Source organism: Microcaecilia unicolor, chromosome 6, assembly GCF_901765095.1.
Source record: "Microcaecilia unicolor chromosome 6, aMicUni1.1, whole genome shotgun sequence".
Classification (NCBI taxonomy): domain Eukaryota; kingdom Metazoa; phylum Chordata; class Amphibia; order Gymnophiona; family Siphonopidae; genus Microcaecilia; species Microcaecilia unicolor.
Genome location: NC_044036.1, coordinates 58,773,884 through 58,791,650, shown reverse-complemented (window position 1 = coordinate 58,791,650; position 17,767 = coordinate 58,773,884). Strand labels below are relative to the sequence as shown.

Sequence of the window (17,767 nt, the reverse complement as noted above, 5' to 3'; positions counted from 1 at the left end):
GGTTCCAGGCAGTTTAAAACGCAAGTAGTTTACCGAGGCATGCACCAAGGGCATTTTTCCTGTCACGGTAGCAGGCAACGAAAACGGAATGCAAATTATCCAAAGGCTATTGTAATGAGCTGCAGTACCGTTGCAGCTCATTATAATGAGATGCACTACCGTTTTTCCCGATTTCCTTACCGTGGAAACCCTAACGTGAGGTCTGCACCTCTCGTTAGGGCTCCTATGAGGTAATCGGAAAGGAAAAGAGCCCCAAAAAAATTTTAAAAAGGAAGAAAAAAAAGCAGCGAGCACACGTGAGGAGCGTCCATTATGGACGTACTCTGCCTGCGCTTGTTTTTTCGCCGTTTTTTTTTTTAGTTTTGTCTCCCCTGCGCTGCTCACCTTCTGTAGCAGCGAGAAGGGATTAGGGAATCGGGGGCCTGCGACTCAAGTCGATCCGGAGTTCGGGATGTCCATTTCCATTATGCTCCTCTTCCAGGTCTCTTCAGCCAATCAGAGTGCGTGTAGCTGACACCAGCAAGCTAGATGCGCTTTGATTGGCTGAAGAGACCCAAGAAGAGGAGCATAACCGAAAGGGACGTCCCGATTCTCCGACTGGCTACCGAGGTAATGGTGAATGCAATGGAGCTACAACGAGTAGCTCATTTGCATTCCCTTTCCTTAGTGAATTCCCGTTCCCTACCGATTCGCTATGGAATCGGTAGGAAACGGGAATTACCGACGACTTTAGTGCATCTTCCTCTGAGTCCCAGTCTGTGATCAGCCCCTCTCCAGAGGGAGAACTGTCAATGGCTGGTGCTTGAAATACTGAAAACACAGCACTATCAGTACCACACCACAGCATAGCACAGGTAACCTTCCAGCCACAAAATGGTAACCGCACAGCAGTCAAACAGGTAAAAATTCACTCTGAATTGCTACCCTGAGAGGAAAAAACAAGCAGTAGTTTACTGCCTCAGCATGGAGAGATTCAGGTCTCTCAACCTGCTGTATCTATAACCTAGGCACAGATTCCATCTCTCAATCTCCTCAAAAGAGCAATGGGAGGGAGGGGGGAATTTTGCATCTCCGAGCATGCCCTGAGGCAAGCAGTAACTACAAAGTCCAAAAGGCACTGAGAACAAAACACAGGTGTACATAAGAGCTAATCACAGAGGACAGCAGAAATGCAGGGATCCCATTCATATACATAGCTTAATAAACTATAAACTGTTCACACAGAGATCACAAGCTGCCCCATGAAAAGGGTGCAGAAAAGCCACTATTTCCTACATTGTATCATTTGTGAGAAAAAGAGAATGCACATCCCTAATAGCAGGATGGCTCAACTGCGATCTGCAGAAATCTATGGATTTTGTTGTTGCAAATGAGAAAGTGAAAATTTACTCTTGGGACTCATTATGCAACGAACAGAGGTTGAAGTATCATATTTGCAAATTATAAGACCTAGGAAGCATCTTGCCAAAATCGATCATCACATTCAGTGATAATTTCATGCAGTTTTATACTATGACTTGAATTCTTTCACGCAAGAGAAATTCAAATAGCTTCACATCAATAACTTAGTAGAATGGTAAAGTAAAGATTGGTTTGTGTACAGAATTCAAGCTCACTTTGCATTTTGAGCAGTTATTGGAGATGTCTCAAAAAGGAACACTCAGCCCTTCTACTAAGTAATTGCTATATTATGAATAGGCCTGGTTAACATTTTAATGATTTAAATTGTAACTCATTTTATTAAAACAATATATTTGACATAGTACAATCATGGTGGAAAATGTGAGTGTTCCTTCTGAAGAAGTACAGATTTCAGAGATATAATCCATTTGATGAATTAATAACTAGAAAAACAGTTAAGGATAAAACATAGCACATCACAAAAGATGCAATCATTAAGGAATAAAGAGATGTTCAAACACTCTATTAAATTGGAACCAGTTCAGAACTAAGTGCTTATAAAATTGCCTGGTAGCAAATGAGCATAAAAGCACACTTAGGGAGCAATTCAACATATGGCACACTAAAGTTAGGAGGCAATTAGGTGCTCAAATGTTGGCGCTGAAATGGGAGATAATGGTAGTTGAACGCCAAACATGGGTAAAATGGTAACTAGGCATGTAAGTACACTTAGGCACTCACCAAAGTGATCTGATGTGTAACAACAAAGGGGGCATTCCCATTGGAGGGGCATTGGCGAGTCACAGGCATTCCCACTATTTTAGCATGCGCTTTACAGAATACTCCCATTTGTGTGAGGATCTGTGGCATTTAGGAAATGCACATTTACACCAGCCATGATCACAGACATGGCATAAGTGGTAGAGCCTAAAGTTGGGCACCTGTCAACTTCTGCTAGTATTCTATTTTAGATTAGACGCGATAATGTGCCATTATAGAAGTTAAGCGTCCTAATTTTAGACGCCTTAGTTTGAGCAGCCCTTATTAAACTGACCCCATAGTACATACTTTAATCTGGCACAAGCAGACGGTAAGCAGAGCTGGGGCAGAGTTGCAAGATATATGTGTTTGTTACAAAATACAACTGTATCTGTGCAAATTTAGGTAGACCATTTGTACCTACCTCAGAGCAAGTGACAATGTATGTGCCTGTTTTCAGGGAGGCATTTTACAAAGACACCTTGATACAAATGTTGACTTTATAAAAGAGGTGCCAGATATGCATCTACGTGCTTCCACAACCTAGGCAACCTGGTGTCGATATTCAGTAGTGGCAACCATTGCATTAAATGCCAGCACCAAGATTTAAATTAAAAAGAAAGGCTGAAGCAGCTAGGGCTCTTCAGCTTGGAGAAAAAACGGCTGAGGGGAGATAAGATAGAGGTCTATAAAATAATGAGTGGAGTGGAATGTGTAGACGTGAATTATTTGTTTACTCTTTCCAAAAATACTAGGACTAGGGGGCGTGCAATGAAGCTACAAAGTAGTAAATTTAAAACGAATTGGAGTAAATTTTTCTTCACTCAGCGTGTAACTAAACTCTGGAATTCATTGCCAGAGAATGTGGTAAAGGCGTTTAGCTTAGCGGGGTTTAAAAATGTTTGGACGGCTTCCTAAAGGAAAAGCCCATAGACCATTATTAAAATGGACTTGGGGAAAATCCACTGCTTATTTCTGGGATAAGCAGCATAAAATATATTGAGCTTTTTTTGGACCTTGCCAGGTACTTGTCACCTGGATTGGCCACGGTTGGAAACAGTATGCTGGGCTTGATGGACCATTGGTCTGTCCCAGTGTGGCAATACTTATGTACTTATTAGATATACATTGCTGAATATAATTAGAACAGAGTGACTGCTGTTGCTGTATTGCATTGTCTGGAAAGTGGCTGAATTATAGATTTAGCTCAAACCTTTTTTTAGGAATAGTTCAAGGTGAGTTACATTAAGATCCAGTATTGATTTTCTTGCCCCCAGAGGGCTTACAATATAAAGTTGTGCCTGAGGTAATGGAGGGTTAAGTGACTACCCAAGGTCACAAGGAGCAGAAGTGGGATTTGAACTGTGATTCCCTGCTTGTCAGGCTAGTGCCCTTATCTAGACAGACCTGGATCCAGTAAATGGCACCCAAATTTGGGTACCAGAAAAAGTCAGCGCATAGCTGAGTTAAGTGTTCTTTATAGAATATTGCTCCAAGCCCATTCCTGAGCCCAAATTTGGGTGCTGGTATTTACACTAGCTGAAACCTGACGTAAATTCTGGCTCCCAACTCTTGGCACTGGGGCGCGAGAATGGCAGTATTCTATAAACTCCATGCCTAAATTTTTGGAATGCCCCCCTACCACACCCCTGGCCGAGCCTCCTTTTGAGTTGTGCGCTAGGGGATTTAGGTGTGTGAGATTATAGAACAGCACTCAGGAATATGTACGTTCAACATCTAAATGCCAATTAAGTACAATTGAATGTTAACAATTTATTGCTAGCTAATGGCTTTTTAGCTAATTAATTTAAATTTGCATCTTTGATTACATGCAAATTTTGGCACCCAAATTTGGGCACCACATATAGAATCCAGGAGATACTTTCTTGCCATTGGCCTTCCTCTGCTCCTTTGTCACAAGAATAATGTCAGTCTGCTTAGATGGATTCTTACCCTGCCCCTATCTATATAGGCATTGAAAATACATAAGTAGAAGAGTTATTTATGCACTGGAGACCATATAGCTACTTGAATATTAGCCTGCCACTTATAGAATTATCTTGCATTTGAACAAGAATCTTCTATGGACAGTGTAGTAGAACATTAAAATGGCATTAACACAAATGACACAGCCAGTCCTACACCTAGAAATAATGTTATTAATTGATGAACTAATTCCAATGGCTTTAACACAAATGACACGGCCAGACCCTTCAATGAACCTAGAAATACGTTATTAATTGATGAGCTAATTCCAATGAGAATTGAGTATGCAGTATTTTTTTTCCTTTGTTCTATCACTGTGTTGTATGTGATGCTCTGATCATGGCAATTAGAACCTGACTGCTATTCAACATTCCAGAACCCTGCTGTAGTGGTTATGCACAACTTATGATCTGCTACAATACTATAACGGAAGACTTGAGGCGTGTAGGGAACAATGACAGCAAAATAATTTCCTAAACTTTGCATTTGAAAGGAAAATTCCTCAGTATAATAAAGGCAACTACTGTGAATGCACCAAGCATGAATTTTAAGCAAAAACTGATACAACTACCACATGCAAAAAAAGCACAATCTATTAAAAAAAAAATAGTTACTGTTGGGCTATGCCTATATATTTGACCAAAGGGTGCACTGACTTCTTATCCCTGTTCAATAAAAATATACAATGGACAGCATCTGTTTCCCCATTTTACAGGAAAATGTGAAAGGAACAGATCTAAACAAAATATGGGAGAAGGCTGGACACAGAGACAACTTAATAGTTCCTATATAATAATGCACGTGTTATCCTAGTTGAAAAAAAAAATTCACATTTATTTGCTCTCAAACAGGTGTTAAACTTTACATTGTATATTAGTGATGGGCTCATTATTAACAAGGTTTACACAAAGATGAAAAAAGCTGAATTTTGCTGGAAATTTACACTTCATTAAAATGTTATCATAAAATAAATTAATTCCTAAATATTGGCAGAATAAATTTGGATGAGTATTTACCGGGGGGGGGGAGGGGTTGTCTGCATTTGTTTCACTTTATAAAACAAACAAAAAACCCCACAAAATAAAATCAGGCACTGATTACACATTAAAATCCTTCTGATCAACTATCAGTGCCTTTTTTGTTCTTCTGTTAAAGAACTATAATGAAATGATTAACAATCTTTGCAAGAATTCTCCTAATGTGTGCAAATCACGGCGCAACTGGCTTCAGTTTTCTTCTGCTTCTCAACCCTTTCCTGGAGGCACATCTAAACCGGTCATATTCTCAGGTTTATCACAATGAATATGCATGAAATACATTTGCATATACTGAAAATCCACTGGCTAGGTGTGTCTCCAGGACAGGTTTAGGAGCACTTCCATAAATGCATGTTCTTTTGGCAATAAAACTTGAAAACAACAAAACTAACTTTGAACAGCAGAATACTGTTTACAGTGAAAAGAGGTGAAATTGATTAGAACCTGTCTAGCATACTATTATGAACAGAGTGTAAAAAATGTCTCAAAATATGCAACCAAGAGATTTTTCCACAATATTTTCTTCAAACTCTTTAAAATTTTAATGATAATTACAATTCAGTTGGGCCACAAATGTATTTTTACTCTAGCAATAGAACAAAATATAATTTATTTAGCCATTTTTCATGAGAAGAGGTTATTGTACAGTCAAGAAAGTATATGAAATAAGGCCTGTGGCTTGATTGCTAGTGGTTAGACTTGTTTTCAATCTTTGCCTTAGGTTTGCAGTGAACTGCAGGGTTTCTACTGCTTTTGCAAGTCTCATTAGGAACAGTACGGTACAGTAAGTTTGTCCCACAGGATTTTAGAGCCTACATCTTGTATATAATACAATGTAGGTCTACAAAAATGGCGCAGCCATATTTACAAATCTAGTTCAGAAACTGCTGCAAAACAATGGCTGGATAGGACACTCTATTTTCACAATTTCAATGAAGTCAGCAGCAGAAGATATCCTAAATACCTTATTGGTATCTCTTTTCTTTGTAACAAATAATTATTTTTAGTATACTCTGTATGTACAAAGTTTTTGCTTTATAAAAAAAAAAGTTTCACAGAACTGCAAGATCTGATCCTCTCCAGCATGGGAGAGCCATGAGTCAGCAGAATCGTTTCCTCCAGAAGATATGAGGGGGAGGGTGAAGGCTTCTCTGGACTGCCACTAAAGTCTTTAATACCTGCATGTGGCCATGTGTTCCTTTGACACATTATTAAAGGCTTGTTACTAGTTGCATTTGTCCTTCTCTAACATCCCCTTCAGGAATGCAGCCTTCCTTATTAATAGGAATAATATAGCCATCACTATTGCCTCTGCTTATTTGATAGTACATTTGAAGTTGGCCAGCTCCAAGATTTGGCATGCTTTTATAGTATATGTCCTCATTCTCACTTCTTCTGGAAGGTGAAAGATCTTCTTCAACATCAGGGCTGCTCTCAGGATAAGGAGAGTCTCTCAGATTAGGCATGCTTGTGTATAGCGAGTCTCTGTTCGGGGACTGTAAGTGATCCTCAACTTCAGCTGTTAGTTGTGAAACATAGCTGTCGGTACCCTCCATCTTCACCTTCTTCTGTGGATGGTACAGAAGGGAGTGAGTTCGTTGGGGAATGAGAGGTGCCTCCAGCTCTTTAGGGTGAATCTCTAATCCTGGGTTATCGCCATGCATTAAAGATGAAGCATCTGCTACAATCGCATCATCTTCGCTACTGCTCCCGCCCATAACAACTTTGGGGGGTAGTGTGCGTGTAAGGTTATGGTTCTTGCTGCTGCCCCGTAGGTTATTGTGTACTAGTTCTGAAATTATCATTTTTTCAAAAGCAGTATCATTCAGGCTTAGTCCACAGTCTACAACTTGTACGCTGTCGTTATAGTCCCCATTACGAAGTGAATAACTGTTGTTGAAATTACCATTTAGCGGTAGAGTATCCATGGCACTTGTATCCCTGGCATTGTTCAGTGAATGTCCTGGAAAAGAAAATGAACAGGATTTGGTGATCACATAACCACCTTTCATGATTTGCTTTACTGTCCTTAGATACAAGAGTCTTTAATGTAGTTCAGGACAAAATTGTACTTGAAGCAAACAGTTCAGACATTTGTCTTATTTCTCCCTGCAAACAGTTGCATACCTTGTGGGAAAGATATAACTATCAAAATATGGGATTTTTGCTACAAATTTTGTCAACTTTGAGTCTTCCATAAGGAATGATTTACTCCTCATGCCCTTGCATACATGATGCAAAACAATTAATTCATAACATTAACAGTTTAAGTAGAAAAGCATGATTTAGAAAAGAAAACACAAAACAGAATTTGTCCTAAACAACACTAAATTAAAGAAAGGCATCAATCACATATAAAACTGAATATACAACAAACCCACATACTGGCAAGCAACTAGTGAAATAGATTTTACAGGTTTCCTTTTCTGAAGATGAAGTAAAGAAAAGAATGAGAAAAATGGACAAACACAAAAGAATTTGTGTTAAACAAGGACAGCCATCTTTCACACTAAAGGGAGAAGGGCCTACAAGCATCATCCAAAACACGATAGACAGCAGGTGGAATGACTCACTTTGGACAACTCACATCATGTCTGTCTGCTCAGGCTATCTGGCCTAAAAGTAGCTGATATATAAAAGAAAGTAAAATGATTTATTGTAACATGATGAATTACTACGCTTCTCAGTAACTTAGTCGAAGCAAGGGTTCAGCAAATTAGATTACTAGCAATAGCAATAAAAGCCTTCTTTTTGCTACTTTATGTAAGTTTTTGTACTAATAATTTTGTCTGCCAGCAACTGCCCCAGGCCTCTGAAGGTCAAAGTTCACCTGCAGCCTGCAGTCTGCATCAGTCACAGTGACAGCACTGAATGAACCCCAAAAAGGCAATTAGGATTTTGGCCCACAAATATCATGGGCTTAAGGATTAAATGCAGAAATGTCAGGAATTTCTGTGGGCATGGGTCACAGAAATTACACCAAAGCGTAAATATTTGGTATGAAATGGGAGGAGGTCTTCCATGGCTAATTTTTTTTACTGCTGGAGGAATGACTGAATAGATAGAGCTACAGTAATGAAAAGAAATTAATAGAAAAAGGGTCAATTAGGACAAAATGGTTTCATGGAAATACAAAATAAAAATGCATTTTCTATTGACAAATACATGTAGACTAGACGTTACAGATTTGCCCAGGCCAAAAACAAACAGGCAAGCAAAAGGAACAAAAAAAATAAAAAAAACTAAAACCCAGAAAAAAACCAAAACCATTTCTGAGGAGTGGAATAAAAGGAGAACTGAACAGCTTCCTTCATGGAGATTCAGATTTGTATGTATTCCTAGAAAGCCCTATCTATAGAAATGTCTTTAGATTGATGGAGTGACATTATTTCAATGAAACTGACCACTGTGAGGCTGCTGCATTATATGCAAGGCTTGGAGGATTAGATATAAAACAATTCTTGTTTGAATAAAGGTAAAGTAATTTTTTTTAGCTCTACAATCATTCAACACTTAAAGCTGCAGCTTAACTTAACATAAAACATCTCTACCAAAAATTGCTGCCCCCCCCCCCCCAAATTAAGTCTTTTGCAATGAAAAAAATCTGATATTTGAATCCCCTGTAATGGGATATTCGTTTGAAACTTAATTTGCCAGTTTTACTCAGTTCCAGATTTCCATGTGTCCCAAATTACATGTAAGGGACGATGGAGGCTGTTTAGAAGTTCTTACTAACTTTGATTAACTTTGTAGTTTTGTAATTCCATCCATGTTCCATGACACTACTTTTTAAAAAGTTTACCGGTGTGGAACATACAGGATTTATGTTAAAAAAAAAAAAAAGTGGGGGCATGCAGACTACAGATTCATTCTCTGTGAAAATAATTATGTTGAGGGTTATTTATTAGATATATTTTACGTGTTCATTCAATGCCACAGAGGAAAGTGTGAGACAATATTTCACATCTCAAGAATAGGTTTTGCTGCAGATTTAAGTACACTAGGACACAGTTTGGTTTAAAGAGGCAGATTTTGCAGCCCATAATCAAGTAATGCACTTGAAGTCTTTCCATAGCCTGTAGCAAGATTACTGTGGGAAAGGTAAGCAGATTATGAAATCTTTCTGTTAGACAATGCTTTTTTTTTTTTTAACAGCAAATTATTTCAGCATTGCAAATCAATTATCAATCATGCTTGCCACATATCTATGGTCATTACTTGATGGACAGCATGGAAAAGATATTTAAATGTATTTTTGGGGGTGGAGTGCGAAGAATTTGGCTAGAAATGGAAAAGCAAATTGTGAACCACTTGCCCGCTGAGTCTACTTTATGATGGTTATTTATGTTTTTAATTGTGCCTCTTAAAAACCATGCTGAAAAAATTTACATTTGATAGGCAAAGTTAAGTTTTACTCCCATACTTGTCTCTCTGTAGGTCGCTAGAGGAAAGCATAGGGAAAGCAGGGAAACAAGAGAATAAAAACAGAAACTGTAGTTAAGTTAAAAAGAAATTCTTGCCATTCAAACAGGATTTTATGTTGCTATACATTTGGAGACTTGCAAGTAAAGAAACTAAACTACATTCAATTGCCTATATAATGAAGAAACATGAAATATCTACTGCTTCAAATAAACATAAAACTTAAGTTGACATACAAACTAATCCTGCAATCTGACCTGTTCTGCCTTTCAACTGCATTTTATGCTTTTTTTTAAATTCTCCTGGTAAATGAACTATATAAAGCTGCACAATACTATAGTTTGCTTTGCTATTGGTTACAATTAATTACAGCATAGATGATAAGTCCTCTGGCAGTGCACTATGACTGAACCAACTTCATCAGCTGATTTCATCTATAAGCCTTTAGAAGTCAAGTGAGCCTAATATTACATAGACATGGTACCTCTAAATGATTTATATCTTGAAGATGGGCTCTCAGACCATGTGCTGTCAGTCCTGCAATAGTATATTAAGATTTATGCCACCTGTGTTAAAGACACGGATAATTATTGGTACATACTATTGTTGGCTAAGACATTACTATAATATAGTGCAGTTTTACAAGCCTGACACAGGCAAGGCTGCAGTATCTGTTAGAAATCAACAGACAAACAGGTTACAGAACAAGGAGATTGCAAGATGAGCTTTACAGCTACCTAAATATAGATGCTAGGTCACATAGAAATGCAGTTTTATCGGAGTATAAGCAGAAGCACACCTGGTGAGTTAAACACAGGAGCTGAAGGGGCATTACATACAACTGTTTCAGCCAGCAGTGTGTTATAAGGGTTGTTAGTGCCGTGGGGCCGAAGAAGAGGGTTTGTTAGTAGGTAATTGCCAGTCATTCCTAAAGCAAAGAGACAGAGAGAAAGACATTGGTTTTCTAATTTTTTTTTTGACAACTTTAATAAAGTTTTTTTTGTTCTCTTTTGTTCTCATGAGCAATGTCAACAGCAATTCTGCTTGCAATGTCTGATTGTATTTAAAACTATTAATTTGAAGGCAGGAAAGAGATAACACAGCTAAAATTTCACTGATTCACAGGTGCTTTCCTGAATCCCCAAAGTAAACACCTGCTGAGTATGACATTCACCAATTTATACAAAATCACTTTGAAACAAGAAATGGCAATTAAAGACACTGAGATCACAGTATGTTTCAAGATGTTACAGCTTAATATTAGGAGCCTTAACCACAACGGTCCAGATCAGGGAATTCTGAACTTTACAAGTTTACAGGTGTTGGCTAATCCCTAATGAGAACAGCTGTGTTAATAAAAACACTGATAAAGGCAGAAGGGAAAGTAACTTTTCAAACCAGGGAGAAAGAAAGAAACTGCCAAAAGCCTGGTGCACTATATGCAAAAGCTGACATGCTGCAAAATTTTAAAAATACAATACTATATCAATTTATTGACAATCATATATCTTTGATGGTTCATTCCTTTGATCACAAACATGCTGATATCAAGCTATATAATCAACAGAACAGTTATTTAGTTTCTGTTTTATGTATTCCAGTTCAACAAACCTTAAGGCTAATATACTAGCTCTCTAATTTTGTTTTTAAGCAGCCATTTTTCACAAAATTTAACTGTGCATGCAAAATAATTCCTGGCTTATCTGTTCCATAGCTAAATTTTGTGACAATATTTTTTTGTGCATTCTGGTCATGGCAATGTATAACTATTTAAAAACAGCTGTGCTCTTTTGCATCACATGTCAGAAGCACCTCTCCTAGAGGGACATCAAACCTCTGGTAGATTAAAGACTCAAACACATCTGCCTTAGCGCCAATCTGAGGCTAAAACTGAAAATAAAAAATGCAGTCCCTGGCTGTTCAGTCCCACCCATCTTTTAAAGAAAGTGAAGCTCCTCAGTGATTCTTGACACTTGGGAAAACCCATAGAAAGAGTTTCCTGTCGGTGGCAGGAATGAGCATAGTGGCAGAGGTCAGGCAACACTTTATTGTCAGGGTGGATGCATGGAGTAGGAATGGATGGAGATCACTTACTTCCACCTACAGGAGTAACTTCTATGGGGTAAGGCTAGGGTCTGGGAAGTGCTAAGGAGCATTATTTGTTTTATTTGTAAAAGGGTGATATTTCAATTTTAGCACCGGCTCAGGACTGAAGAGGTGGCTATTAGTAGACCACTGGCTCAAAAGGGATTTGAGGCCCCTAGCAGCCCCTTGATGATGCCACTCAACGAAAGAGGCACTAGTAAACACATCTTTATTTTTCGTGAAAAACAGGACCAAAAACCTTTTTTCAAATACTTGTTTTGCAAATCTGTCCCTTGATAGGCTACTTTAAGGATATATATATTCACTGAAGTGCATTTATGGGTCCTTTTACCAAGCTGTGGTAAGCACTGAATGCTTACCACAGTTTAAAATTACATACTGCAGGGAGCGCTGAGGTGTCCCTGTGGTACTTTTGACATGTGCGCAACACTACGGCATGCTACCCAGGGGGCGTGTCTAGGGCACAGAATGGGCATTTCTGTGCTAATCAATTAGTGTAGCTCCATTACTGCATGCTAACTCATTACCACAGGATTAGTACGCAAGCCCTTACCACCTACAAAATAGGTGGCGGTAAGGGGTCATGTGCTAATTTTTGTTAATAGCTGCGTGCTAATGGAAACATTAACGCACTGCCATTAATTCAGAAAATGGAAGATCAGCTGCGTAAGGGCGCGCTACGGCCACTTTTTGCCGCAGCTTTGTAAAACGGTCCCTAAGTTTCTTAGCATATCTCAAAAAACTTTAGGTTCCATTTTCAGTAAAGGAGTTTAGCATTTATCCCTGGAGTCTATATATGTGGCTCTGAGATTTTGGCACTGAAATCAGACTGCACGCAAGATTAGCTTACGAGCAATTAATTACAATTGATATTAATCAGTTACTGCAGTTCATTGGCAATTGAAAATTTCCCTGTGCATCTCCCCGCTCCCTATTCTATAACCCTGCACACCTACATCTCCTAGTGTGCAATTCAAAAGGGGACATGGCCAGGGAAGTCGCAGGGGCATTCCTAAAATGTGGAAGTGGGGTTATAGAATGCCCCGAGTTGGACACCAGCATTTATACCAGGATTCAGCTAGTGTAAATACCGGCGCCCAACTTTTGGTGCATTTGACAAAATACCTCATGAACGATTCCTGAGGAAATTAGAGAGTCATGAGATAGAAGGATAAAATAGTGGGGTTCCCCAGGGGTCTATGCTGGGACCGCTGCTTTTTAATATATTTATAAATGATCTAGAGATGGGAATAACTAGTGAGATAATTACATTTGCTGATGACACAAAGTTATTCAAAGTTGTTAAATTGCAAGAAAATTTGAAAAGAGAACCTTATAAGACTGGGAGACTGGGCATCCCAAAGGCAGATGACGTATAACGTGAGCAAGTGCAAAGTGATGCATGTGGGACAGTAGAACCCAAACTATAGCTACATGATGCAAGATTCCACATTAGGGGTCACCACTCAGGAAAAGGATCTAGGTATCATCATTGATGATACATTGAAAACCTCTGCTCAGTGTGCAGCAACAACTAAGAAAGCAAATACAATGTTAGGCATTGTTAGGAAAGAAATGGAAAACAAAAATAAGAATGTTGTATTGCCTTTGTATCGCTCCATGGTGCAACCGCACCTCAAATACTGTGTGCAATTATGACCACCGCATCTCAAAAAAAGATATAGCAGAATTAGAAAAGGTACAGAGATGGGATGACTTCCTTTGAGGAAAGGCTAAAAAGGCTAGGGCTCTTCAGCTTGGAGAAAAGAAGGTTGAGGGGAGATATGATAGAGGTCTATAAAATACTTAGTGAAGTGGACTGAGTAGACGTGAATCACTCGTTTATCCTTTGCAAAAATACAAGGACTAGGGGGCAAGCAATGAAGCCATTAAATAGTAAATTTAAAACAAACCAGAGGAAATATTTCTTCACTCAATGTGTAATTAAACTCTGGAATTTGTTGCCAGAGAAAGTGGTAAAAACAGTTAGCTTAGCAAGGGTTAAAAAAAGGTTAGGATAATTTCCCAAAAGAAAAGTCCATAAGCCATTACTAAGATGGACATGGGAAAATCCACTGCTTTATTTCTAGGATTAGCAGCATAAAATCTGTTTTACTCTTTTGGGATCTTACCAGATACTTGTGACCTGGATTGGCCACTGTTGGGAACAGGATACAGGGCTTGATGGATCTTCAGTTTGTCCTAGTGTGGCAACGCTTATGTTCTTTTGTTATGTTTTTAAATGGGTTCTAATTACTACTCTGTAAATGATGTTCAACTCGGAACTCCGTTTATAAAATAGCACTCTGCTCCAATTTTTTATGGTGTCAAAAAGCCAGTGCCATTTATAGCATGCTCCCCTTAACGTGAAGTTAGAATATGGTAGCTGGCTACTACACAAATGCATTAAAGGATTGTGCGGTAGTTTGCCTGTTACCATAGGTTAAACCATGTGTTATTCTATAACAACGTGAATAATTTAATTGGTTTAACAAGTTAATCAGCGTTGATAACAGCTCTTAAGCAATAATGAGCACTAATTGGCAATAATTAGAACTTAAGCGCATTCTATAATGTAGTGTGCCTAACTTCTAACGCGCACAGGCAAAAAGGGATGTGATTATGGGCAGGGAAATGGGCGTTCTGAAACTTATGCACATAATTATAGAATATGGCCCAGTGCGCCTAAATCTACATGCTGGAATTTATGCCATTTTCGTTGTTGTAAATGGAGGCATGTAGTTTCAGGCACTGAGATATCAACTAAGCATATTCTATATACTGTGTCTATATCTAGGTGCCGCTTATAGAATACATTTAGTTGACTGATTTCCATGCTGATTTTTTAGGCGCCATATATAGAATCTCCCCCAACGAGCCAAACATGAACCAAAAACGTGCACTTTCCTAAGCTGCTTTGCATGCCCTTGCAGTGCAGCAACTCCATTAGAATTTAAATAACCTTTTATATGTAAGAGACTATGCATGAAAAATTTATATTACTACTTTTATGAAAGTTTAGCACTTTTATTTTGCACATTTGTGTGTATTTTGTATTATTTTCTCTGCAAAGCCCTGTTCTGTACATTCACTTCAAAGCTCAATATATCAGCCTCTTTGAAAGGACTGAATCTGCTTGTAACCAACCGTACTAGCAGAACATTTACTTAAATTAAGGCAATCTATTAAAACGACCGATTCACAACACGGACTGCCACAGACATAAGTTGCTGCAGCACTATTCATTTTTAATAGGACCAATCCATTAACGTGTGTGTCTTAGTCCACATTTACGACAGCCTGGGTTAAACTGTTTAAACTGATGGTACTATTTATGCATATAAGTGAAAGGAAATATGTGACGTAAAAATGACAAACACTGGGGGACTGAAATGTATTAATACTATTTACTTTCACATCTTTAGGTCTGATGCTACTTAGGCACACTGGCTGACCAGACAATGAACTCATGAATTTTTATAAAACTGAATTTATTAGGTTCTTATTCAGGAAGATATTCTACTTTAAATATTAATACTTCTGTGCTGACCACAATGTTTTATCAGGGAGCAAAATCCTTGAGATCTCAATGGAGAATTCTTTTATTGAAAGATTATGCTAACCTTATTATAAAATAACATCATTTTACTAACATTAAATTGAATTAACTTCAAAAAATTGCAAAATGGAAACATCTTAAACTGTCAAGGACACTGTATATTCTCCAAATGTCAATTTTAGCTATAACATAAATGGAACATCCTAATATGAGATACTTTATACTATTAACACTTTCAAGTGCCCTCAATGTAACTATCATCACTTTATAGTAAGAGATTAACATTAATATTTATAAGGAGGAAACAACTATTTTAGAAATTATGGTTCAACTTCCTTTGCAGCCCTATGTCAGGATTTGAAAATGAGCTAATATATGTTGGTTTACTATATTGGAAGCGTTTTGCTACAAGACTAGTGAGTGATTACATGGAAAAATCTTGTCAGTATACCTACTTTGTACACAATTCAAACATTAGGCTCCTTGTATAGATAAATTTCTATATTAATATCAATGAAAAATACTATGGGATCTAAAAATCATGATCTCTCATGCCTTAATATATCTTTGCTAATATTTGTATCTGGGAATTAACCTGCAAATGTAAAGGAATGTATACAATTATATTATTGTTTTTTATTCAACTGTATTTGAATATGATTTCCAGAAAGGGATAAAGTCAGTTTGGAGTAGATAAGCATGTGGAAGGAACAAGATTTCAAATCTACCCTTGAAAATTTGTAAATTTAATTCTAACGCAGAAATACATGTTCATAGATTTTCTTCTAAATTCAAAGACAAATCCTCAAGTTCTTTTACATTTAGCTAATGCACTACTCACCTTGATTAAGTGTAGAAGTACTGTTGATATCACCTGAGATGAAGGAAGATTCAGACTGTTTCCTGACAGTATCATTCCACATCCTCCTTATTCGAGACTGTTAATAAGAACAAACACCAAGGTTGGTTGTGGGGGGAAAAAACCCCCCTCCATTGTACTCCTGGCTGAAAACTCAGTAAACTGCTTATCTCAAAAGCCACCCCCTGCACCTGCCACAGAAAGCGTAACCTACAACTTTCCAATTAGGAAAAAAATATACTTCTGTGACTTCTGCACCACAAATGAATCCCATAATTACATTAAAAAAAAAAGGTGTTTGCACAAGAAAGAATGGTAAGAAAAACCTTGAGGAGATGTTTAAAAACAAATCAATCCCACAAAAAGGAAAAAGCATGTATTTTGCCATCTAGATCATTATAATGAGAAGACAATTAGTGCATCTGAAGTGAACATGTCTCTATAGGCTTTCTATAAATAAGCTTAATTAAAAGATGCTGTCAAGGTCTTTGTTACCTGTGTGCCAGAGGAATAGCGAGCACTAGTTCTCGTAGTTGATGCTTTCACTGAATTGTGGGGGCTCTCAGTTGGTAATCCACCACAGCAATAGGAGTGCCGGAAACATTTACTATATTCTTTACGAACCTATGGCGAATGAAGAAATTAACACTGACTGACTTAAAACAAATATATATTTCCCTTGAGTAAGCTAGATGCATTCCGCATCCCAATGCAGCCTGTACATAGGCTGAACTAGCAAACCATGCACAGCCGACCTCTGTCTATGCAAGACAGACCCTTCTCCCACATTGCTTGACATAAAGGCTTAATTACTGAACAGCATTTATTATTTAACTAAAAAGGAATTCCTCTCCAGGGTGTTTTTCCAATTCAGTTTACTTTAGTTAGATATATTTGACCAACTTACAATTCAAAGGCATGCAAAGCTCTTTAATCCTCATGTCATTATATGTTGGGTCAACACTTGAAATCAGCTTGCTAATGTGTACAGTTTTAGAAGGAGCAATTTCTCTAATGAATGAATCATTCTTTGTAAATTAGAGGACACTCAGCTGTTTAATAGCAAATATTTCTCAACTGATGTGGCACTGACTCTCACTTTCTTTTTACGAAAACTAGCTAGCTTCATCAAGTAATTACTACAGAACACTGAATTCACTAACAATTCTGCTACTTCTAGTGTGGGGACTGAGAATTCTATTGTAAACTGCAATACTCAGGTGACATGAATATTCATAAGATACATTTGCATAATCTCTTGGCATAGTTTTGTTTTAAGATATACCTTTCTCCAAACACTGTAAAACATAACCATTGTTTAGTATACAGTAAGATATGCCTCCCCCCCCTCAAGTAAAGCAAATCCTTCCTAAATATCCTCCAAAATTGTCTCTTCCTAGAGAAACAGCTCCAAGATCATGCTCTTATCTCTTTTTAAAATCTTTTAAAATTATTGAAGAATACTTTTGCTAAATAATGTACCCTTTAGATGTCTTAATCAAAGAAGTTCTTTCTATTGGAAATATAGAAATAAGGTTCAGCAACCAAGGTGTAAGTGACATCTCTTACTGAACTAACTTATTGTATCTTTGACAAGCTTTCAAGAGTTATCTTCTCTTTATCAGATCAGCGGAGAAC

At 37.7% G+C, this 17,767-nt stretch overlaps 1 protein-coding gene across 17 annotated transcripts in view; it reads right to left on the bottom strand.

Moving 5' to 3' along the window:
- Positions 1-4,959: 4,959 nt before the first annotated feature.
- Positions 4,960-17,767, bottom strand: part of ADGRL2 (adhesion G protein-coupled receptor L2) — a 377,345-nt gene continuing 364,537 nt past the window's right edge. For 5 of the 17 annotated variants that reach the window (XM_030207171.1, XM_030207170.1, XM_030207174.1 and 2 more), the window contains 4 exons: positions 16,625-16,753; positions 16,112-16,208; positions 10,405-10,533; positions 4,960-7,146 (listed from right to left, as the gene is read on the bottom strand). In XM_030207171.1, coding sequence (XP_030063031.1) covers positions 6,395-7,146; positions 10,405-10,533; positions 16,112-16,208; positions 16,625-16,753 — 1,107 coding nt within the window. In that variant the 3' untranslated portion in view covers positions 4,960-6,394. Of the gene's footprint in view, positions 7,147-7,756; positions 7,810-9,606; positions 9,625-10,089; positions 10,172-10,404; positions 10,534-16,111; positions 16,209-16,624; positions 16,754-17,767 lie in introns of those variants that run through there. The other 12 variants (XM_030207179.1, XM_030207183.1, XM_030207185.1 and 9 more) reach the window with 9 other exon arrangements.